The following is a 20,918-nucleotide window of genomic DNA, read 5'->3' as shown; positions in this document are numbered from 1 at the left end:
GACGGGCTGCCCGCGGGGTTGCCGGCTTCCCCGAAATGACGTCAGAGGGGGCGGGGCCAGCGAGGGAAGCGGCGACTGAGGGGGGCAGCGCCGGGCCGGGCCGGGCCGTGGGGACAGGGACGGGCTGCGGGGCAGAGCCATGGGGACAGAGCCATGGGGACAGGGACGGGCTGCGGGGACAAGAGCCATGGGGACAGGGACAGCCCGTGGGGACAGAGCCGTGGGGACAGGGCCATGGGGACAGGGACAGGCTGTGGGGCAGAGAGACAGAGCCATGGGGACAGGGACAGGCTGTGGGGCAGGGGGACAGAGGCATGGGGTCAGGGACGGGCTGTGGGGAGAGGGAGAGGCTGCAGGGACACGGGGACAGAGGCATGGGGACAGGGACAGCCCGTGGGGACAGAGCCATGAGGACAGGGACGGGCTGCGGGGACAAGAGCCATGGGGACAGTCTGTGGGGCAGGGGGACAGAGCCATGGGTTCAGGGACAGGCCATGGGGACAGGGGGCAGAGCCATGGGGACAGGGACAGCCTGTGGGGACAAGCTTTGCAGCCACCTGGGATGGGGACAGGCTGTGGGGACAGGGCTAGGGGCTGTAGGGATGGGCTACGGGGACAGGGCTACGGGAGCCAGAGCCAGGCAGGGCGGGACAAGGACAGGGACGGCGACCAGGGCTGGGCCACCACGTGGCTCAGGCAAAGCCTCCCCGTGGGGCCAAGGTCCCCGTGCCCCGGGACAGGGTGGCCCCGCATCGATTGGCGCCGGCCTCCCCAGACAGGGACGGGGACACACGGAAGCAGCCGCCGCGCGGGGCCTTTATTCAGACGATGAGGACGGGGCCGCTGTGGGCGGTGGGGGCCGGCGGGGGCTCCCCCTCCGAGGTGAAGTAGCCGATGAGCGCCCGCACCCCGGCCTTGAGCCCCGGCTGCAGCCCCAGCTGCAGCCCCAGGGCCACGGGGCCGCCGGCGCCGGCGGTGAGAGCGGACAAGCCGGCGTAGCCCAAGTCCTCGGCCACCTCCAGGGCCCGGCTGGAAGCCAGGGCCTCGCAGCCCTGGAAGGCGTAGTAGAGGCTGGTGCCCAGGTTGTAGAAGGTGCTGACGCCCGGCACCCACTCCATCACCCCGTGGGCCTCGCGTTCCCCCGGCGGGTTGCAGGCATCCTCATCCTCCCGCCGGCGCCGGGACCGCTGCCGGGGGACGTGGCGGCACGCAGGCAGCCAGGCGTGGGCTCTGGCCCCCCGGACCCTCTCGGCCGAGCGTCCCGTGGCCGGCAGCCCGGCTAAGGGGGGGTGGGTGCCGGCCGCAGGGTGCCGGAGCTGGGGGGATGCGGCCGCGCAGGGCCATGGCGGGGCAGAGCCCCCCGGCCGCACCAGGCTGAGGAGCAGCGGCAGGGCCTGGGGGGCCGGGGTGTCCCGCAGCCGCGCCAGCCCCCGCAGCAGCGCGGCGGCCGTGGCGGGACCCAGCTCCCGGGACAGCCCCTGCACCTCCTCCTCGGCCTGGGGCCCGCAGGCGGCCCCGCTCAGCGCCAGGGCCATGGCGGCACGGGCCAGGGCACGGGGCAGCGGCGGGAGCCGGGCGAAGCCGGGCAGGGCGTCAGGACGCAGGTCCTGGCACAAGACCCCGGCCCCCGGCAGCGCCCGCGGCGGGATCTGCTCCGCCGGCTCCGCCAGCAGCGCCCGCGCCGCGGCCCCGCGGTGGGCAGCCGGCGCGGCAGAGCTGGTGCCCAGGCCGAGGAGGAAGAGGAAGAGGAGGAAGAGCAGAGCCTGGGGCATGGCGGCAGCTCCAGCAGGGCCTGGGGAGGCAGGAGAAGGGGCAGAGCCCTGTCAGCACCCCCCGCGGCCGCAGCCCCCCGCCGACCCCCAGCGCCCCGGCTCACCCGCTCGCCGGCACCGATGGCCCCTGCCCCGTCCAGCCGCTGCCCCCGCCGCCCCCGCCGTCCCTTTATAGCCACCCTTATCAGGAGCTGTTGCGACACGCGGGGCCTGGCTCCGTCCCCCGGCGCGGGGAGGGGGACAGGGCACCCCCCAGGGACCCGTCCCACGCCAGACCCACACACCAGGCAAAGGCGAGAGCCGTGTTTATTTATTTGGTCTATTTCCAGATTTTAAAGGTGTTAGGGGAAAAAAAAAAAAAAAAACACCAAACATCAACAGCTGAGGGAAAACAGGAAGTTTTAGGGGGAAAACAGGGACATGGAGACACCAGGACAGCCACCAGGGAAGCGGACAGGGCGGAGCCGCCCCACGCTTCCGCAGCACCCTTAAAAACGGCTTTAAAACCTGCAGAAACCCCAGAAAACAGCCCAGGATGCAGGGGGGAGGGGATGCAGGACGCAAGGGGAGCCCCCTCAGTCATCCTCCTCCTCCTCCAGGCAGCGGATGCGCTTCCGCCTCCCCCGGGGCTGGGGCTCCTCGTCCTCGTCCCCCTGTGAGTGGGGGGCTGCGGGGGCCGGATCTGTGCCTGGGGGGGGGGGAGGGAGCAGGGAGGATGCTGAGCCCCCCCGGGGCGGGATGCGGGGAGTGGGGGTACACCCCTGTCCCCCCGCCATCTGCCCAGCTCCAGGGAGGTGGCAAAGGGGCCGGGGACAGGTCGAGCGTGACCCAGCGGCGCCCCGTGCCCAGCTCCCGGTGACACCCCGCAGCCCCCCGGGAGAGAGGGGAGGGGGTGGCACCCACCTGAGCTCCCGTCGTCGTCGTCCTCGCTGTGGAGCGCCCGTCGCCTCTTGGTTCCCGGCTGCACCGGGCTGGGGACGGGGACAGGCTCCTCGCTGCAGCAGTGGGGACAGGGGTTGGCACCGCTCAGACCCACATCCAGGGGTCCAGAGACCCCCCCCAGAGTCAGGGAGGGGACCCCCCCGGGGGTGGGAACCTGTTCTCACCTCTCCGAGTCCGATGCCGGCCCCGCCGGTGACGGCTCTGCTGAGGGGCACAAGAAGAGGGGCTCAGGGCCAGCCCCCCGGCCGGGGGACCCCAGCCCAGCTCCCGCACACCTCACCTGCATCGGGGGCCTGGGGGCACTGGGGCGGCTCCAGCAGCCCCTGGGGGGGCGGCGGCAGATCGGGGCCGTGGTGGGCGATGGATGCGGCGGCACGGCGGAGCTGCTGCGGGGTGAGGGCAGCCGGGATGCGCCAGAAGGATTCCTGGGCGGAGAGGGGAGACGCTGCAGGGCCGTGCCGGGACCCAGGGGACGGAGACGGGGACAGGGATGGGGACCTCACCTGCTCGCTGGCGGGCGGACGGAGCCCCAGCTGCCGCAGCAGGGCCTTGAAGCGCCGGTCCTCCATGGCATCCTCGTTCTCCTCCGAGAGCGGCACCAGCGGTACCGGGTAGGACACGCCTGGGAGGAGAGCGCTGTCAGCCCGGAGGAGCCGGCCCCCCACCCCGGCCCCTGGCCCCCGGGACCACTCACCGTCCTCCTCACGGTCCCCAGCTGCCCTCCGCAGACAGTTCTCCAGCCAGCGCAGGGGCCCGGCCATACCTGGGGACAAGGGCAGGGTGAGAGGGGACACGGCCCCGGAGCCAAACCTGGCCGGGGGGTTCGGAGCCCCTCGCCCACCTTCCTGATGCAGACGATGCCCCAGGCCCTGCCCGGCCCCTTCCTCGGACACCCAGTGCTCCTCCATGGGGCCTTCCTCCGCTTCGTCATCCTCCTCATCCTCCTCCTCGCTGTCCCCATCCTCTGCTGAGCTGTCCCGGGCCGGCACCGCCGCGGCGCCTGCCGCACCCTGTGGGGACCAGGGGTGCGTGGGTGCCCGTGATGGGGCAGCACCCGCTGGGCACAGCCCAGGACCACCCTCCCCCCCGGCCCTTCCCCGGTACCGGCCCAGGGCCGTGGCCCTTCCTCCGGCGCTTCTTGTACAGCTCCTTGCGCTCCGCCACCAGCCCCAGCCCCAGCAGCTTCTCCACCACACGAGCCCGCGACCGCCGCGCCGTCAGGTGCTTCATGATGTTCCCCAGGACGTCTGCGGGGAAGGGGGCGTCAGGAGGCAGGGGGGGCTGTTTTTTTTTCCCCCCCTAGAGCCCGCGTCGCCCCCCGCTCACCCTCCGAGCCCTGGAACTCCTCGTAGAGCCGCGTCAGCTCCTCCTCCTGCTCCTGCGTCCACAGCACGATGCAGGTGCCCTTCCTGGGGAGGGGGGGGTGGGACACGGCCATGGGTCCCTGCCCTGGAACAGGAGGAGCCGGGGGGGGGGTCCCACGGGGGGTTCTGACCCACCTTTCCCGCGGGAAGTCCTTGGCGCTGCTGGCCAGCCCCAGCCGCACCAGCTGCTTCACCACCTGCCTCCGCGTCCGCCTGGGCCCCGGGAGACGGGCCAGGATGGCGGCGATGACATCCTCGCCTGCAGGAGGAGCAGGAGGCTGCAGGGAGGGAGCCCCCGCCGCCCCCCCGGGGGGTCCCGCTGCCGCCGCCCCCCCGCCCCGTCCCATCCCGGGGAGCCCCGGTACCTTCCACCTCCTTGTACTTCCAGTACAGCTCCCGCAGCTCCTGCTCCTCCTGGGGGGTCCAGGGGGGGCCCCGTCTCCTGCTGGCCCTGGGCAGAGGGGAGGGGAGGTGAGGGGAGGCGAGGGGAGGGTGGCAGCCCCCTCTCGGGCCCCACTCACCCCTCTCCCTCCTGCAGGGAGCCGTAGCCCTCGGTCATCTCGCGGACGGCCGCCGGGCTCTTCCAGAAGAGCAGCTCCACGAAGGCCTTCTTGTTAGTGGCCGCCAGCGCAAAGAACTTGCCCAGGATGAACTTGGCCAACGCCACCAGCTCCTGCGGGCGGAGGGAGGGAGAACGGGGCTGGGGGATGCAGCGGGGAGAGGGGGGGAGACGGACCCTTCCCGGGGGCGGGGGTAGCCGGGACCCCTCTGACCTGGTGTGCGCCGGCAGCGGGGTCGCTGAGGAGGCGGTGGAAGAGGGAGAAGAGGGAGAGCTGGAACAGCAGGGCCTCCATGCGCAGGTCGCGGGCCAGGCGGTGCAGCAGGCGGGCGGCGCAGTGGTTGGTGCGGGGGGTGTTGCGGGCGTAACCCCGCAGCAGCAGCACGAGCGCCCGGACCACGGGGGCGCAGGCGAACCTGCCCCGGCAGCCCCGGTGAGCGCGGCCGTCCCGGCAAACAGTGGCCACCCCGGTGAGCAGCCGCCACCCCAGACCCCCCCCGTCTCCCCGCCTCTCACCGTTTCAGGTAGTCGAGGAAGTTGAACTCCTTCTCTGACACCTGCACGGTTTCTTCTTCTTCTTCCTCATCCTCCTCTTCTTCTTCCTCCGGTTCCTCGGCCTCGGGGGGTGCGTGCCCTGCGGCGGGATGGTGGTGAGGGTCCGGCACACCCCGGCCCAGATCCCGCCGCTGCCGGTGCCGCCGGGGACTCACAGGGCAGGGGGGCGAAGAGAATCTCCCGCAGCAGCCGGGTCTCCTCGGGCGGCCCCGCATCGGGGGGTCCGAACACGTCCCCTTCGGGCCAGACGTCCCTGGGGAGAGGGGGGGGACAGGCTGGCACCGCGTCCCCACGTCCCAGCCCGGCTGCGGGATGGGAACTGAGGTGCCGGTACCTGGCGGAGCGGAGCAGCCGCAGGGCCTGGGGGACCTGGGCGTCCCGCAGGCACCCCTGGATCCGCAGCAGAGCCTCCGCGCGCTGCTCCTCCACCGGCGTCTCCGAGGCGGCGTCGAAGGGCACCACGTCCTCAGGGAGGGCCACCTCGCCCTGGGGCGGGACACCGTCACCCTGCGCCCCACCAAGACACCCTGGTGTGTCCCCCCCCACAGGGTCGGAACCCCCCCCACCGTTGCCTTACCTGCAGGCAGGCCTGGAGCTGCGGGGCCAACCCTGCCCACAGCATCTCCAGCTCCTCGGCGCTGGGCGGCTGCGGGGCCGGGGATGGGGCCGCCCGCGGCTTCTTCCTCCTCCGCACGCGCTTGCTCTGGGGGGGCGAGGACGGCGGGTGTCAGGAGGGCCCCACCTGGCCTCCCCCCAAGGACCCACCACCCCCCACCACCCCCGGCGGGGGGGGAGCCGCATCCCACCTGCACCACGAGGCCGGCGCGGCCCCGGCAGAAGCGCTCCAGCATGCGGAGGAAGAGGTGGGCCGTCTCCACCAGGTCCCGCAAGAAGCTGCGCGGCTGCTTGGTCTCGTCGAACTTGCGGAAGAGGGCGAGGAAGAGCTCCCGGTACTCCATCAGGTAGAAGATGTTGCCTGGGGAGGAGGGGGTCAGCCGACAGCGGCGGGGGGGGGGGGGGGATGCTGAAGTCAGACACCCCCCCCCATCCTCCAGGGTTGGGCGGAGGGACAGATGGACTCACTCTTGATGACCTGGCTGCTGTCCCGCACCGCCTGCTCCGGGGACCGGTCCATCTCCTGCAGCGTCCGCAGCAGCTCCTGGTACGCCTTCAGGGCCAGGTGCATCCTGGGGACAAGGCAGCGTCAGGGCAGGGACCCCCCCCACTCCCACCCCAGCGGGGGAGGGTCCCAAGTGGCCGGGGTTGAGGGGGGGGTCCCAGGCGCCCACCGGCGGGACCAGGTCACCGCCTCCTTCTTGTCCATCAGCGCCATCTCGTAGTAGGTGGTGAGGTTCTGCTCGATGAAGTGGAAGGCGCGGACGCCCACCGTCTCCGACACCAGCTCGGGGCGGAAGCCCCGGCGGCGGTTGAAGGCCATGAAGAAGGCGGTGGCCCACAGGTAGTAGGTCTCGTCGTGCTGCTGAGCCTTCTCCCGCACCAGCTGGTCCTAGGAGCAATGAAGGAGGTGGGGGGGGGGGGGCTCAGCAGGGGTCCGTCCCCCAGCCCAGGGAGGGTGTCACTGCCCCCCCAGCCCCTCACCTTGACCAGCAGCATCAGGCGGTTGTAACAGCCCTCCAGGAAATCCTGGCAGAAGCAGCGCAGGAAAAGCCGGACGTTGCGGGCGGAACGACGCGGGGGCTCACCCTCGGGGGCCGCCTGGCGCTGCCGGGGCACGCGCCGCGTCTCCTTGCCCAGGTCGTGGCTGTAGCTCTTCAGCTGCAGGGGACAAGCAGGGAGCAGCCGGACTCGTGTCCCCAGGTCACCCCTGTGCCCCCCCCCCCCCTTCCCCGCCCCGCCACGTCCCCGTCCCCCCACTCACGTTGTGCAGCCCCTTGTGGAAGACGACATCCCGGTCCCCGATGGCCTTCAGGCCCTGCAGGACGTAGGAGCCACCGAAGCGGGAGTGCCTGGGGCAGGGGGACAGGGGCTGAGCGGTGCCGGCCCCGCCACAGGGGTCCCAGCCCTGCCGTGGGGGTCTGTCGTCCCGTCCCCCCTCCCTCACCTGGATGGGCGCTGCAGCGCTCGCGCCCTCCGCTCCGCCAGCTCCCGCTGCCGCAGGGTCTCCAGCTCCCGCGTGTCCTCCCCGTGCTCGGCGGCCGCCTGCCCCTGCCCCAGCGCCGCCAGCTCCTCCGGGCTCTGCGGGCAGCACCGTCAGTGCTGCGGGGAAGGGGGGGTTCCGGGGAAGGGGGGGGCGTCCCCTGACCCACCGTCCCCCTGCCCTGCCTCACCTGGTCGCGGAACATGAGGGAGATGATCTCCAGGACGTGCAGGGCCCACTGCTGCTCCGCCTGGGCGCTGGCCAGGAATTTGAGCAGGTCGTCCATCCCGCTGATGTGCAGCGCCCACAGCACCCGGTCATGCACGCTGGCGTCGCCATCCACACCCTGGGGGGGGGGGATGACAGGTGGGGGGCGCTCAGCAAGCAGGGTGTCGGGGTCCCCGGGGAGCCACCATGGCCTCAGAGAAGGGTCCTGTCCCGGTACCTGCTCCTCCGTGGGGTCCGGGGGGATGTGCAGCACGTTGCGCACCAGCAGCAAGATCCTCTCGATCAGCAGCGTGTCCTCCTCCTGCCGCTGCTCCCAGTCCTGCGGCCACGGAGCCGTGAGGGGTCCCCGCAGCACCCGCGGGGACCCCGACCCCGCTCGGCGGGGACGGACCCCGCTGTCCCCGGGAGCCACGCGGGGACACAGGACTCACCAGCTGCAGCAGGTCGTAGAGCTTCTCGCTGAGCACCCCAAAAACCTTCTCACTGGCGAAAGCCTGCGGAAACCCCTGCGTGAGCGAGGGGGGTACGGGCAGAGCCCGCCATCACCCCCCCCCCCCCCCCGGCCCAGGGGCCCCTCCCCGGGCGGACTCACCTCTTTGTAGGCCTGGAGGTAGGACAGGACCTGGAGAAAGTGGTGCCGGGAGGTGGCATCTGCTGGCACTTTGCCGAAGCAGAGCAGAGCCGGCTGCGTCAGGTTCACCGTCAGCCTGCGAGCGGGCAAAGAGGGGGCGTGTGAGACCGCTGCTCCGTGGGGAAACCCTCCTTGAGCCCCCCTGGCCCCCCCCGGTACCTGACGACGGCGTCGAAGAGCACCTTCTCCTGCGGGTACTGGACCAGGATGGGCAGGAGGTCGTTCTGCAGGATCTGGGCCGCCCCCAGCTGCTGCCGCACGTCCCGGGTCTCATCCTCATGGCGCAGGTACCGGATCAGGTCCTTGACGCTCTCTGGGGGAGGGGGACCGTGGCCTTGAGCCCCCCGCCGCCCCCGTTCCCCGCCACCCCCCCGTCGCCCCCCACCTACCCAGGCAGTCGGGCTCCCGGTGGTAGACGTCGCCTTCCAGGTAGCCCAGGGCGCTGCAGGTGGCCAGCAGCTCGCAGTTCATCATGTACCAGTCCATGCAGCGCGGGGGGGGCGCTGGGGACCGGGAACCTTCTGCGAGACGGCCGTCAGCGCCTCCGCCGCCTGTCCCCCGCCTCCCCGCTCCGGGGCCGTCGTTCCCCCCCGACCCCGCCACCACCGGCCCCGGGGCACCAGCCGGTCCCGGGGGGGATTCCCCTTCCCGGGACACTGGACCGATCCGCCCCCCGCCCCCCCCCCCCCCCCCCCCCGCGCCATCGATACCGGAGCGTCGGCCGGTCGCGGTGCCCCCGCCACCCCCGCTGCTCCCCGGGCACCAACCCCCACCCCCCCGCCCCGATACCGGAGCGTCGGTCGGTCCCGGTGCCCCCGCCACCCCCCGGGCACCAGCCCCCCTCGATACCGGAGCTCCACCCCACCGGACCCGGACCCCCCCGGTCCCGGTCCCCGCTCACCGGCAGCACCGTCTCCGCCGCCCTCGCGGCCGAGCGCCCGGGACCGGGCGCGGGGGCGGCCTTACACAACCGCCCCAGTTCCCGCGGCGAGAGGCCCCGCCCCCCCCCGCCGACTTCAAGCGGCAACTCCCGTCCGAGGTGACCAACCCCTCCCCCCGGAGCCCCGCCGCCCACCCGCGGGCACCGACCGGCGGTACGATGCCCCGCAGCCCCCTCCCCTCGCTCACCGCACCCCTCCGCTGCGGGGAGAACGCCCTCCCCCCGCCTCCCCCGCGGGTCCCACTGCGGGGAGGGAGGACCCGGGCGCGGCGTTGCCCTTTTAAGCGCGGCGCAGCCCCTCCCCCCGGGGCGGGGCCTCCCCCGCGGGCGCGGGAACGGGAACGGGCGGCCGCGGCCGGCGCCTCCCGGCAGCTCCCGCGCGGTTGCCGGGGCGACGCGGCCCCGGTTCCCCCGGTGTCCCGCGGTTTCCTCCGATGTCGCCCCCCCCCCCCCCCCCCCTTCGCCACCCGTCCCGGTCACGGCCGCGAGCGGTTACCAAAATAAAAGAGCAGGTTTAATTCACCGAACACAGAACTCCCGCCGCGGCGGGGCGAGGCGGCCCCGGCCCGGTCCCGGTCGCGGTCGCGGGGCCCCGCCGCCGCCCGCCGCGCCGCACACACACGCACCACACGCAGCGCGGCGGCCCCGTCACAGCAAAGCGGCGGGCGGGCGCGGGGGGCCGGGCGCGGCCTACAGGCCCTGCGTCTTCAGCTCCAGCGGCTCGGCCGGCGGCTCGGGTGGCGGCGCGGCGGCGGCGGTGACGGCGGCGGTGACGGCGGCGGTGACGGCGGCGGCGGCGGGCGGCTCCCCCTTCAGTGCCGCCAGGCGCTCGGCCAAGCTCCGCGGCCGCGGGCACAGCGCGAACTCGTAGAGCACCGCGCCCAGCGCCGCGCCCAGCAGCGGGCCCGCCCAGTACACCTGCGGGGGGGCGGCGTGGGCACCGGCACCCCCGCGGCACCGGGAACCCCCCCCCCGGCACCCCGCTCCGGGGGGGCCCCGGCTTCAACCCCCTCCCGCCGTCCCTTCTGGGTCCAGCGCCCACCCCCCAGTGCGGGGGGGGCAGCGTAAGCGAGAGGCGGCCGCATCCCCCCCCCCGACCCGAGATACTGGGGGGCAGCAAGGCTGGGAGGGGGGGGGTCCTTCACAAGCCCCCAGCACCCCGGGGTGCTGCTGTCACCGGGGGGGCTCCGGCAGCTGCCCCTCCATCTGCGGGGACACCACGGCTGGGGGAAGATCAGAGAGGGCCCGGGGTGGGATGGGGGGGTCCCCCCGCCCCCCCCCCCCCCCCAACTTACCCAGTGGTTGGTGAAGTTGCGGGTGATGACGGCGGGGGCGAAGGAGCGTGCGGGGTTCATGCCGGCGCCCGTGTAGTGGATCTGGGGGGAGGACGGGGCGGTGGGATGCCGGCCGGCTCCCCCCCCGCAGCCCCGGACCACCCCCCCCCCCGCCACCACCACCCCCGGGGTGACGCCGGGAGGGTCCCCGCGGCCGCCCTTACCCCGAAGAGGTGGCCGAGGGCGAGGGAGAAGCCGACGGGCAGCGCGGCCGAGGCCGGGTGCCCGTCGTGGCGGTCGTCGAAGCTGGCCAGGACGCAGAGGACGAACTGGGCCGTCAGCAGCAGCTCCACCACCGTGCCCTGGCCCAGGCCCACGCCGGGGTGCAGCTGCGTGGGGAGGGGGCTCAGCACCCCGCCTGCCCCCGGCCGGCACCCCCCCCGGAGCTGGTCCCCCATTGCCTCCGGCACCCCAAACCCCGCAGCCCCCGCTGGCACCCCCCCACCCGTGCTCCCTGTCACCTCCTTGGCCCCTGGTGACCCCCCCCCAGGCATCCCCAGCCCCACCGTACCCCAAACCCCTGCTCACCCCAAATACCCAGCCCCCATTACTGCCCCATGCCACCCCAAAGCCCCAAGCACCTCCTGAACCCCCAAATCCCCCATTAGCCCCCCCAAATTCCCCATTAGCCCCCAACCCCTCAGTGCTCCAGACCCCCAAGCATCCCTGAACCCCCGAATCCCCCATTAGCCCCCCCAATCCCCCATTAGCCCCCCCAGCCCCTCAGTGCCCCAGACCCACAAGCATCCCTGAACCCCCAAATCCCCCATTAGCCCCCCCAATCCCCCATTAGCCCCCCCAGCCCCTCAGTGCCCCAGATCCCCAAGCATCCCCAAACCCCTGAATCCCCCATTAGCCCCCCCCAATCCCCCATTAGCCCCCCTAGCCCCTCAGTGCTCCAGACCCCCAAGCATCCCTGAACCCCCAAATCCCCCATTAGCCCCCCCAATCCCCCATTAGCCCCCCCAGCCCCTCAGTGCCCCAGACCCCCAGCATCCCTGAACCCCCAAATCCCCCATTAGCCCCCCCAGCCCCTCAGTGCCGCAGACCCCCAAGCATCCCTGAACCCCCGAATCCCCCATTAGCCCCCCCAATCCCCCATTAGCCCCCCCAGCCCCTCAGTGCCCCAGACCCCCAAGCATCCCTGAACCCCACAATCCCCCATCACAGCCCCATGGCACCCCAAAACACCTCCTGGAGCCCCGCTCTCCCCTCCCAGCCCCACCGTACCCCAACCCCAACCCCAAGCCCTTCCCCCTCTCCCCCCCCCCGACCCCCCTGCCCCGCTCACCGCGCTGAGGCCGAGGGTGCCGCGGACGGGGGCTGGCGTCACCCCATAGAGCACGCCGGCCCCGGCCAGGGCGCCCAGCAGCTGGGCCAGCATGTAGCCCAAGGCACGGGCCAGGGAGAGCTGCGATGCCATCAGGAAGGCCAAGGTGATGGCCGGGTTGACGTGGCCCCCGCTGACGTGGCCCAGCACCTGCACCAGGGTGGCCTGGGCCAGCCCGAAGGCCAGGGCGGACCCCAAGACGCTGGGGGGGCCCGGGGCCCAGCGCAGGGAAGCCCCCAGCCCCAGCAGGGCGTAGAGGAGGCTGCCCAGGAACTCGGCCAGGACGGCCCTCCAGAAGGAGGACGAGCGCAGCTCCCGCATGGCCTGGCCCCGCTGCCCTCCGCGGCCCCGCTCCCCTCCCCGGGGGGCCGCCCGCACCCACCTTTATAAGGCCCCCCCGGGCCGGCCCCGGGGGTGGGATCCCACTGCTGTCACCCCCCCGCCTCCCCGTGCCGCATCGTTAACCACTTCGCTGCCCCGGGACGGGGGGACGGGGGACGCGTGGCGAGGGACACCCCCCCGTGGGGCAGCCCAGCACCCCCAGCATAGTTGGGACCCCCCCACCCCACCCCCCCCAGAGCTGCACACACCCCCCCCCCATCCCTGGGGCTGCCTTGCGTGGAGCGGGGGGGGGGTGTTTCTGAACCGTAGGTGCCCTCTGTGGGGTTTGGGGGACCACTACGCTTGGGGGGCCGGGGGCAGTGGTGAGACACCCCCCCACACACACACACACGTTTTGGGGGACACTTTAGGCTGACCCTGCTGGGATCCAGCCTCCCCCAGCCCCACGGAGGGGGGGCCCTGGGTGCCCCCCCGCCCCCCCCCCAAGGCCAGCCCCAGCTGGGGGCTGCGGGGGCTCCCCCCCCTCCCCCAGCCCTGTTGTCTGCGGGAGGGTTATTCAGCCCGGCTTAGCGGGCGCTAATTCCCCGGCCGGGGGGGGATTAGGGCCGGGCACGGCCATTGGCGCCCGCAGAAATCTGCCGGGGCTGCAGAGGCCGCGACAAAGGGCTTTGCTGCGCTCAGCGCCCCGGCACGGGACGGGGGGTCCCGGCCCCCCACACCCCAACACACACCCCCCTTCTCGCCACGGGGCCGCTGGGAGGGTGCACCCGCCTGGGGCAGCCAGGGAGGGGGCATGGCTCCGGGGTGGGGGGCACGGGGGAGGACCCCGGCATCAGAGTGCTCCCATGCCCGAGGGCGCAGGATGGGGGTCTTGCAGCACACACCCCCCCCCAGCAACACTCTGCACCCAGCTGCCACCCAAAGCCACCTTTAATCCTCCCGAGGGGGGGAGAGGGCGATCATGGGGAGGGAGGGACTGGAGCCATCTGTGCACGGACCCCCCCCCGCCCCCCCAGCCCCACCATCCTCCTGGGGAGGCACCGTGCTCCACAGACGGTGCTGGGCTTGGGGGCTGGCGGGGACCCGGAGCAGGGGGTCGGGGGGGGGTCAGGCCGTACCCTGGCCCCGCTCGGGCGGGGGGGCCGGGGGGCCGCGGGCGGAGGGCGAGGAGGGGGACGGGCTGGTGGTCTCCACCAGCGCCACGTCCTGGCAGGCGAGGCAGGCGCCCAGCTTCTCCCGGGAGGCTCCGGGGGCCAAGATGAACTCATAGCAGAGCCCGGCCAGCAGCGCACCCAGCACTGGCCCCAGCCAGTACACCTGGGGGGGACGCGGCATCAGGGGTGCTCCCGGCGGGGGGGGGAAACATGTCCCCGGGGACACAGAGACAGGGGCTGCTTGGCACTGCCCCAGGGTTGGGGGGACCGAGGACCCCGCACCAGTGATGGGGACCCACTGGAGGAACCCGCTCTGGGCATGAGGAGCCGCCGGGGGGGGGGAACACAGGTTTGGGATGGGGGGAACAGGAGGGGCCCGTCCCAAGGATGGGGACTGGGGAAGGGTCCCGTTCCTGTGACGGAGGGACCAGGAGGACCCAAATTGGGGATGCAGCCAAGGGTGACCTGTCCAGGGGGACTGGGGGGACCCATCCAAACGAAGGGAAGAGCCAGACACCCCGGTCCCGGGGGGGGACGACGGGACAGGACTGTGGGGGTCCCCGCTGCAGCTGGGGCACCCATCCCCGCACTCTGAGGGGGACCCAGGGGTGCCACTGACTCACCCAATGGTCGTCCCAGATGCCGGTGACGATGGCCGGCCCCAGTGATCGCGCCGGGTTCATGCTGCCTCCCGAGAACGGCCCCTGCGGGAGAGGGGGGTCAGGGATGGCCAGGTTTGGGGGGGTCGGCAGCCCTGGGGGGTGGGGGGGGTCCTCACCGCAGCCAGGGCGCCGGCAGCCACGGCGCTGCCCAGGGCCAGCCCACCCAGGGGTGCCGCCCGGTCGGCGTCGGCGAAGGCGGCCAGCGCCAGCTGGAAGGTGGCAAAGGTCTCCCAGGCCAGGGCCTGCCCCGCTGTCCCCGCCGCGGTCACCTGCCACCACAGCCCGGCCTCAGCGCCCCGCCGCCGCCACGGGGACGGGGACGGGGCTGGGGACACTCACCCTGGTGACGAGGCCGGTGTCATCCGGCAGCGCCAGGCGGGCAGCAGCGGAGGCCAGCACGGCCCCGGCACACTGGGCCAGGAGCCCGGTGGCCCCACGCAGGACGCCCAGCTTGCGGGTGCAGAGCAGGGCCAGGGTGAGCGCTGGGTTGGCCTGGGGGGCCCCGAGGGTGCAGGCCAGCCCCCCGGCCACCAGCCCCCCGGCCAGCGCCGGCGCCAGGGGCCCCGGGGCCGCCGAGGCGCCCAGCACCACCCCCACGAAGATGAAGGTCGCCGCTGCCTCCGCCAGCACCCCCTGCCAGAAGGACCCGCTCCGCAGCTCCTGGGGGCACAGGGTGGCCGGGCGTCACCCCGGCGGGCGGCGTGGAAACCCGGTGCCATGGGGATGGGGTGACGTGGGGACAGAGCGCCTTGGTGATGGGGTGTTGTGGCAACAGGGGACCTCACTGACGGTGTGCCACGGCAACGGGATGCCCCGGTGATTTGGTACCATGACGATGGTGTACCGCAGTGACGGGGTGCCATGGCAACGGGATGCCCCGGTGATTGGATACCACGGCGATGGGGGACCTCAGTGATGGGGTGCCACGGCAACGGGATGCCCCAGTGATTGGATACCACGGCGATGGGGTACCGCAGTGATGGGGTGCCACGGCAACGGGATGCCCCGGTGATTGGATACCATGGCGATGGGGTACCGCAGTGATGGGGTGCCATGGCAACGGGATGCCCCGGTGATTGGGTACCATGGCGATGGGGGACCTCAGTGATGGCGTGCCATGGCAACGGGATTGCCCCGGTGACCTGGTACCATCGGTGATGGGGGTGTCTTGGCAATGAGGCACCTTGGCAACAAGGTCACCATGACAATGGGGGCACCATGGCAATGGGGGCACCGTGGCAACAGAGATGGGTGCCATGGACACAGGGGGTTACAGGAGCCACAGCAGGGCTGGGGGGTGCGGGGGGGCACACAGGGACCCCTACACCAGGGCTAGGGGCTGGGGCTGGGTGCTGAGATGACAGGCTGGGGGGGGATCCCCATGAGTCGGGGGCTGCACACCCACCCCCCTGGCAGGGAGGGACCCCGGGACCCCAAGGCCATGGCTCTGGGGGTGAGCCGGGGGCCCAGGGGGAAGGGGTTGGGGCAGCGTAGCTCGCAGGGCCTTACCTCCCCGATGGCCATGGCGCAGCTGCTGGGACAAGGCAAGCGCAGAGGATGCCCAGGGAGGGGGCACACCCCGCCTCCCCAGCCATGCCACCCACCCCCCCCCCCCATCACCACCAGCCCCCCAGGTGTGGGGAGGGAAGGCGCCCCCGGGGTGGAGGAGGGGGCTAAGGATGGGGCAGGGCACCAGGGTGGGGTGGGGGGGGTCGCGGGGGTCCCGGGATTGGGCTCAGAGCATCCCTGGGTGCCATGGCAACCAGCTGGGACGCTTTGGGGTGTTGCCAAGACGACCAGCGCTCCATCCCCAGGTGTGAGATGAAAGGCCGGGATGAAAGGCTGGGGGGAGCGGAGGCGTGGGCGGGGGGGGGGGGAAGGTGCCAGCCCCGCTCACACAGCAGGGATGGGGGTCCCCGGGGGGGGTGGGAGCAGGAGAGGGTTGGGGTGCCCTTCTGCCCGTAGGGAGCCGGGCGACCGTCCCTGCCAGCTCAGCAGCCCGGCCCCGCACGTGGGGTGAGTCAGCGGGGGCCGGGGCGAAGGGCCTGGCTCAGCACCGGGGCACGCGGGGCCCCGGCCCTGCTGACGCCCTGCAAAGAGCCAGAACAATCCGCGCCCGGGGCTGCCACAAAGGGGCACGGACACGCGGGCGGACGCACGGACACCCAGCGGGGGACGCGGGGTCCCTGAGGGGGGGGTCTGTGTGGGGGTGGGGGTGTGTAAGGCGAGGGGGGGGGGGGGGGGGAGGCTCCCCCAGCCCCATTGCTCCCCGTCGCCCCCCACACCACCCCGGCCTCCCAGCCGAGCTCTGGGCAGGCTGGGCACAGCCGGACCCTCTCCGTTCTGCCCCTGACAAGAGCGCCCCAGGGTGACGAACACCCCCCAGCGACCCTCCGGGGGGGGGGGCCCAGGTCTGCCCCTGCCCCCCAGGGTCCCCCACCCTGCCCCACAGACCCCCCAGGTGCCTCCATCCTGCCCCACGGACCCCGCCCCCCCCCCCCAGGATCCCCCATCCTGCCTCACAGACACCCCCCCCCCCCCCAGGTGCTCCCATCCTGCCCCACAGACGCCCCCAGGATCCCCCATCCTGACCCACAGACACACACACACCCCTCCCCAGGATCCCCCGTTCCGCCCCACAGACCCCCACGGTGCCCCGGGACCCCCCACCCTGCCCCACAGGCCCCTCAGCAGACGCAGGCGCCCCCCAAGGTCCCCCTTTCCCGCCCCCTCCGTGCCGCCCCCCTTAACTCCCCCCCCCGCCGCCACCACCGCGGGGGAGAGGGGAGAGGGGCGGGGGAGAAGGGGAAACGGAGGCGAAGCGCCAAGATGGCGGCCCCCTGCCCGCCCTCAGCCGCGGGGGCGGGGCCGGCCGGAGTCACGCGGCGGGGGACGCAGGTGCCAAGATGCGGCCCCGCCTGGACGCGGGGAGGCGGGGTGGTGGTGGTGGGGGGAAGGCACGTGACCAGCGGCTTCAAAATGGCCGCGCCCATGGTGCGGACGGCGCGGGGCGGGGCCCGGGGGGGGTAATGGCGGCGGGGCGGCGGGGCTTCGCCACCTTAAAGGAGCCGCGCTTAAAGGGGCCGCCGCGCGTTACCGGCCGCCGCGCACCGACCTCCACCGGCCCTACGGTGGAGGCGGGGGGAGCTGAGCTGAGGCTGCGGCCGCGGCGGAGCAGCCCGTCCCCGGGAGGGCAGTGAAACCCCCGGGGCGGGGGCGTCCCTGTGAAGTGCAACCCCCCCCCCCCCCCCCGGCGCCACCGCTTGTCCCGGGCCCTCGGGGCTGAGCGACCCCCCCGCCCGCCCCCCGCCCCGTGTGGCGGGATGAGGGTCCCGGGATGGCGGACGGGCCGGTGCCGGGAGCTTCCCCCGGTGTGTCGTGTCCCCGGGCCTAGACGCGGCGACGCTTTCCTCGCCTTGGGAGGGGGGGGCGCAACGTCCCGCCGGTACCGGGGCGGGGGGGGGGGGGGGGCACAGCACCGGCGACCAGGCCCCACGGGTGGTGTTGATGCTGGGGTGGGGGTGGGAGGGGGGGGTATCGTTGTCCCCGTCCCCGGCGTTAGGACCCGGGCCTGGACGGTCGGTGCCAGGCCCCGATTCCCGGCGGGCTCCCCGGGCGTGACGTCAGACGCGGGCCCGCCCGGTTCCCGGCCCCTCCCGCTCGGGAAAATGCTGCTCTCGGTGCCGCCGCGCTCCGGCCTCCCCGCCTTTGCCTACAACAAGAGCGGCAAGAAGGTAGCGAAGCGGCGGGGGGGACACGCACACCCCGTGTGTCCCCCCCCCCCCTCCCCCGGGGCCGCCCGGGGCCGCGGGACCCGCGGCCCCGGGCGGCCCCGGGGGTGGGGGGTGGGGGACGCGGAGAGGGGGGAACCGACCGCCGCGGCCCAGAGAACCCGGGGGGACACACAGCGGGATCCGGGGGGGGGGGTGTCTGGGGACACTCAGGGCCTCAAGGGGACACCCCCGCCCGTGCCTCAGTTTCCCTCCCTGGGGGGGGTGGGGGGGGGGCTGCGCTGTGTCGTGTGTGTGTCCGTCGTCCCCCCCCCCCCCCAAGGGCAGACCTTTGGGGGGGGAGGGGGCAGCCATGAGGGAGGGGGGGGCTCTGTGTGTGTGTCCCCCCCCCAAACGTCGGCCCCCGCCACACACCACGCTTGCACACGCGTGGGGGGGGGGGGGGGCAGCGCACACGCGTGTGACACACAGACCCCCCCCCCCCCCCCCCCGGGCTTGCCTGTGACGGGGGTCCCCAGGGGTCCCTGGGGGTCCCGGCTAGGGGACACCACGCAGGCGGGTGCCCCCCCCCCCGGCCCTGACCCTGGGGAGTGGGGGGGGACACACACACACACAGAGATAGGAAGGGTGTCACCCCCGTCCCCCCAATCCGGGACATGGGGACGGACGCCCCGAGCTGCAGCAGAGCCTGGGCCTCGGGGGGTGGCGGGGGGGGGGGACACGGGGACGTGGAGCCACCCTGGGGACGGGGGGGGGACACGAGGGGCCGGGGGATGGGTCCAGGGACCCCGGGGTGGGGGTGGGGGGGGCGGGGGTGGCTGCGGGTGATTCATTTTTTCACGTTGGCATCAGCCGCTGGGGGGCGGGGGGGGGGGGGGGTGTTGGACCAGGGGAGCCCCGCAGCCGGCGGGGGGGAGGGGGGGTGTCCCGGGGGGGGGCAGGATCCATCCCTTGGCCCCACCGCGGGGTGTGTGTGGGGGGGTTCAGCCGCCCTCGCTGCCTCCGGGGGGGGGCTGCAGCAGAGCGTGGTGGGTGCTGACCCTCTGTGCCCCCCCCCCCCCCGCACCCCCCCCCCCCCCCCACCCTCCAGCAGCCCTATGTGCCCCCGGCGCAGCCCCTGGGCCCCCCCAGCCCCAGTCCCGCCGGGGGGCCGCGGACCAGCTCAGCAAGACCAACTCTACATCCGGGGCTGCACCCCGGCACCACCGACCAGGACCTCGTCAAGCTCTGCCAGCCGTGAGTAGGGCCGGGACCACCCCCCCCGCCCAAGCCAGGGGGCCGGGACCCCCCAGTGGGGGGCGCTGGGGGGCCCTGCCGGGCACTGACACCCCCCCTCTCCCTCCATTTTCCCCCCCCCCCAGCTACGGCAAGATCGTCTCCACCAAAGCCATCCTGGACAAAACGACCAACAAGTGCAAAGGTTGTAGGGGGGGGGGGACACACCGTGGGGCGGGGGCTGGGGGGGGGCTCTGGGGCCCCTCTCACTGCTGTATGTGGTCGTTGTCGTCGTTCCCCCCCCCACACCCCCACCCCCCGCGCAGGCTACGGCTTCGTGGACTTCGACAGCCCCACGGCGGCCCAGAAGGCCGTGACGGCGCTCAAGGCCAGCGGGGTGCAGGCGCAGATGGCCAAGGTACGGCACGAGCCCCTCGGGACCCCCCCCCTCCTCCCATGCCGGGTGCCGTGGGGCCCGTGCGGCCCCCCCCCCCCACCACCCTGACCCCCCCAACAGCAGCAGGAGCAGGACCCCACCAACCTCTACATCTCCAACCTGCCGCCGGGGGTGGACGAGCAGGAGCTGGAGGCGCTGCTGAAGCCCTTCGGGCAGGTGGTCTCCACCCGCATCCTGCGGGACCCCCACGGCGCCAGCCGCGGCGTCGGCTTCGCACGGTACGGGGACGGGGACGGGGGGGGGGCGGGGGGAGCTGCTGCGGATCTGGGGGGGGGCCAGGGGCTGGGGTTTACGTGGGGCTGGGGGGCGTTGCAGGGGGCTGAGGGGGTGCCCAGGAATCCCGGGGGGCGCAGGTCTTGGGGCTGCGCAGAGCTCGAGGGGGGGGGCTGCGTGGGGCTGGGGGTGCTGGGGGCTGGGGGGTGTGTGCGTGTGGCTGGAGGGTACGTGGGGCTGGGGGGTGTGCGTGGGGCTGGGGGTGCAGGGGGCTGGGGGGGGCATGAAGTGGGGGGTACATGGAACTAGGGGGTGCAGGGGCCTGGTGGGGGTGTGCGTGGGGCTGGGGGGGTGCAGGGAGCTGGGGGAGGTACATGGGGCTGGGGGGCTGAGGGGTGCCCAGGAGGCCGGGGGGGACGGTTCTTGGCTGCGCAGAGCTCGGGGGGGGGGGGCGCTGCGTGGGGCTGGGGGTGCAGGGGGCTGGGGGGGTGTGCGTGTGGCTGGAGGGTACGTGGGGCTGGGGGGGTGCGTGGGGCTGGGGGTGCAGAGGCCTGGGGGGGGGGGGGGGGCCGGGGGAGTTGTGTGGGGCCGGAGGGGGGGGATCCCCGTGTGCGGCCCCCCCCGCCCCAGCCCCGCTCCCCCAGGATGGAGTCCACGGAGAAGTGCGAGGCCTGTCATCACCCACTTCAACGGAAGTACATCAAGATGCCCCCGGGGGTGCCAGGTGGGCCGGCGCGGGGCGGGGGTGGGTCCTGGGGGGGGGGGAGCCATCTGATGGCACTGACACCCCCCCCCCTCCCCGCAGCCCCCCCGGACCCGTTGCTCTGCAAGTTTGCGGACGGGGGGCAGAAGAGCGGCAGAGCCAGGGCAAGTTCGTGCCCAACGGGAGAACTTGGGCCCGGGATGGCGACGCGGTGAGAAAGTGGGGGGGGGGGGGGTGTTTGGGTTTGGGGGGGGTTGGTTTAGGGCGGGGGGGGGGGGGGGAGGGGACAGTGCTGACCCCTTTTGTCCCCATTCCCCCCCCCCAGGGCACTGTGACCTTGGCCTACGACCCCGCGACGGCGCTGCAGAACGGTGGGTGCTCCACGCCCCCCGCCCCCCCCCAACAGACCCCGGCAGGGTGGGGGCTGCCGGATGTGCCCCCCCCCCGACCCCAACACCCCCCCCATCCCGCCCCACAGGTTCTACCCTGCGCCCTATGGCCTGGCCCCCAGCCGGATGGTGGCCCCCACCGCCCTGGCCCCATACCTGCCCTCCCCCGTCTCCTCCTACCAGGTATGGGGCGGGGGGTGACAGAAGGGGGGGGGGTGTCCTTGTTGGGGGGGGGGGGTGGGGGGGTGTCCCATGGTTGGGGGGGGGGGGGGGCGGGGAGCTCGGGGGAGCCCCCACCC

General features: G+C 73.7%; 5 protein-coding genes across 11 annotated transcripts; 1 reads left to right on the top strand and 4 right to left on the bottom strand.

Annotated features, from left to right (window-relative positions):
- Positions 1-796: 796 nt before the first annotated feature.
- APOF (apolipoprotein F) lies at positions 797-2,027 on the bottom strand. The gene is made up of 2 exons (XM_074565228.1): positions 1,877-2,027; positions 797-1,792 (listed from the first exon to the last, which is right to left on the bottom strand). The coding sequence occupies exon 2, from the start codon at positions 1,770-1,772 to the stop codon at positions 822-824; it is 951 nt and encodes a 316-aa protein (XP_074421329.1). The 5' UTR covers positions 1,773-1,792; positions 1,877-2,027; the 3' UTR covers positions 797-821.
- A 34-nt stretch (positions 2,028-2,061) lies between these two features.
- TIMELESS (timeless circadian regulator) lies at positions 2,062-9,300 on the bottom strand. 6 transcript variants are annotated; one of them, XM_074565190.1, is made up of 30 exons: positions 9,051-9,146; positions 8,539-8,670; positions 8,309-8,462; positions 8,111-8,225; positions 7,950-8,012; positions 7,736-7,837; positions 7,481-7,636; positions 7,255-7,388; positions 7,072-7,159; positions 6,792-6,968; positions 6,482-6,699; positions 6,276-6,379; positions 5,999-6,168; positions 5,770-5,895; positions 5,527-5,678; positions 5,348-5,445; positions 5,154-5,271; positions 4,852-5,053; positions 4,600-4,751; positions 4,444-4,529; positions 4,214-4,337; positions 4,041-4,123; positions 3,819-3,961; positions 3,556-3,724; positions 3,409-3,477; positions 3,218-3,336; positions 2,995-3,139; positions 2,879-2,918; positions 2,676-2,767; positions 2,062-2,460 (listed from the first exon to the last, which is right to left on the bottom strand). In XM_074565190.1, the coding sequence occupies exons 2-30, from the start codon at positions 8,633-8,635 to the stop codon at positions 2,348-2,350; spliced, it is 3,609 nt and encodes a 1,202-aa protein (XP_074421291.1). In that variant the 5' UTR covers positions 8,636-8,670; positions 9,051-9,146; the 3' UTR covers positions 2,062-2,347. The 6 variants fall into 6 exon arrangements, with proteins under 6 accessions (XP_074421291.1, XP_074421292.1, XP_074421288.1 ...); XM_074565191.1 differs by having other exon boundaries at positions 2,879-2,915; XM_074565187.1 differs by lacking the exon at positions 9,051-9,146 and adding an exon at positions 9,278-9,300 and having other exon boundaries at positions 2,062-2,767.
- Positions 9,301-9,581: 281 nt separating this feature from the next.
- On the bottom strand, positions 9,582-12,190 carry MIP (major intrinsic protein of lens fiber). Of its 2 annotated transcripts, XM_074565216.1 has the most exons (4): positions 11,715-12,190; positions 10,588-10,752; positions 10,385-10,465; positions 9,582-10,007 (listed from the first exon to the last, which is right to left on the bottom strand). In XM_074565216.1, exons 1-4 carry the CDS (start codon positions 12,072-12,074, stop codon positions 9,780-9,782), a joined length of 834 nt encoding a protein of 277 aa, XP_074421317.1. In that variant the 5' UTR covers positions 12,075-12,190; the 3' UTR covers positions 9,582-9,779. The 2 variants fall into 2 exon arrangements, with proteins under 2 accessions (XP_074421317.1, XP_074421316.1); XM_074565215.1 differs by having other exon boundaries at positions 9,792-10,465.
- A 457-nt stretch (positions 12,191-12,647) lies between these two features.
- Positions 12,648-16,148, bottom strand: LOC141733895 (uncharacterized). The gene is made up of 5 exons (XM_074564949.1): positions 15,421-16,148; positions 14,251-14,571; positions 14,028-14,180; positions 13,873-13,953; positions 12,648-13,412 (listed from the first exon to the last, which is right to left on the bottom strand). Exons 1-5 carry the CDS (start codon positions 15,526-15,528, stop codon positions 13,203-13,205), a joined length of 873 nt encoding a protein of 290 aa, XP_074421050.1. The 5' UTR covers positions 15,529-16,148; the 3' UTR covers positions 12,648-13,202.
- Positions 16,149-17,472: 1,324 nt separating this feature from the next.
- On the top strand, positions 17,473-20,834 carry RBMS2 (RNA binding motif single stranded interacting protein 2). Its single transcript, XM_074564954.1, is given in 10 exon segments — positions 17,473-17,645; positions 18,733-18,878; positions 19,004-19,062; positions 19,184-19,275; positions 19,375-19,532; positions 20,172-20,251; positions 20,333-20,377; positions 20,380-20,441; positions 20,556-20,602; positions 20,709-20,834. Coding segments are annotated over 10 exon segments (867 nt in total). The 5' UTR covers positions 17,473-17,579; the 3' UTR covers positions 20,821-20,834.
- The last annotated feature ends 84 nt before the right edge of the window (positions 20,835-20,918 follow it).

The sequence above is a fragment of the Larus michahellis genome, chromosome 22 (genome assembly GCF_964199755.1).
Source record: "Larus michahellis chromosome 22, bLarMic1.1, whole genome shotgun sequence".
NCBI classification, from domain to species: Eukaryota; Metazoa; Chordata; class Aves; order Charadriiformes; family Laridae; genus Larus; species Larus michahellis.
This window is presented reverse-complemented; position numbering and strand designations above follow the sequence as displayed.

Excerpts from the sequence above, each read along its gene's own strand:
- MIP (XM_074565215.1), bottom strand. The coding sequence starts at position 12,074 with ATGCGGGAGCTGCGCTCGTCCTCCTTCTGGAGGGCCGTCCTGGCCGAG. Across the intron at positions 10,753-11,714 it reads GCACCCTCGGCCTCAGCGCG|CTGCACCCCGGCGTGGGCCT; the intron begins GTGAGCGGGGCA and ends CTCCCCACGCAG. Across the intron at positions 10,466-10,587 it reads CCCTCGGCCACCTCTTCGGG|ATCCACTACACGGGCGCCGG; the intron begins GTAAGGGCGGCC and ends TCCTCCCCCCAG.
- APOF (XM_074565228.1), bottom strand. The coding sequence starts at position 1,772 with ATGCCCCAGGCTCTGCTCTTCCTCCTCTTCCTCTTCCTCCTCGGCCTG.
- LOC141733895 (XM_074564949.1), bottom strand. The coding sequence starts at position 15,528 with ATGGGGGGGGGGGGTGGGTGGCATGGCTGGGGAGGCGGGGTGTGCCCC. Across the intron at positions 14,572-15,420 it reads GCGCCATGGCCATCGGGGAG|GAGCTGCGGAGCGGGTCCTT; the intron begins GTAAGGCCCTGC and ends CTGTGCCCCCAG. Across the intron at positions 14,181-14,250 it reads ACACCGGCCTCGTCACCAGG|GTGACCGCGGCGGGGACAGC; the intron begins GTGAGTGTCCCC and ends CTGTGGTGGCAG.
- TIMELESS (XM_074565187.1), bottom strand. The coding sequence starts at position 8,635 with ATGGACTGGTACATGATGAACTGCGAGCTGCTGGCCACCTGCAGCGCC. Across the intron at positions 5,446-5,526 it reads CGGCTGCTCCGCTCCGCCAG|GGACGTCTGGCCCGAAGGGG; the intron begins GTACCGGCACCT and ends CCCTCTCCCCAG. Across the intron at positions 3,478-3,555 it reads GCATCGTCTGCATCAGGAAG|GTATGGCCGGGCCCCTGCGC; the intron begins GTGGGCGAGGGG and ends CCTTGTCCCCAG.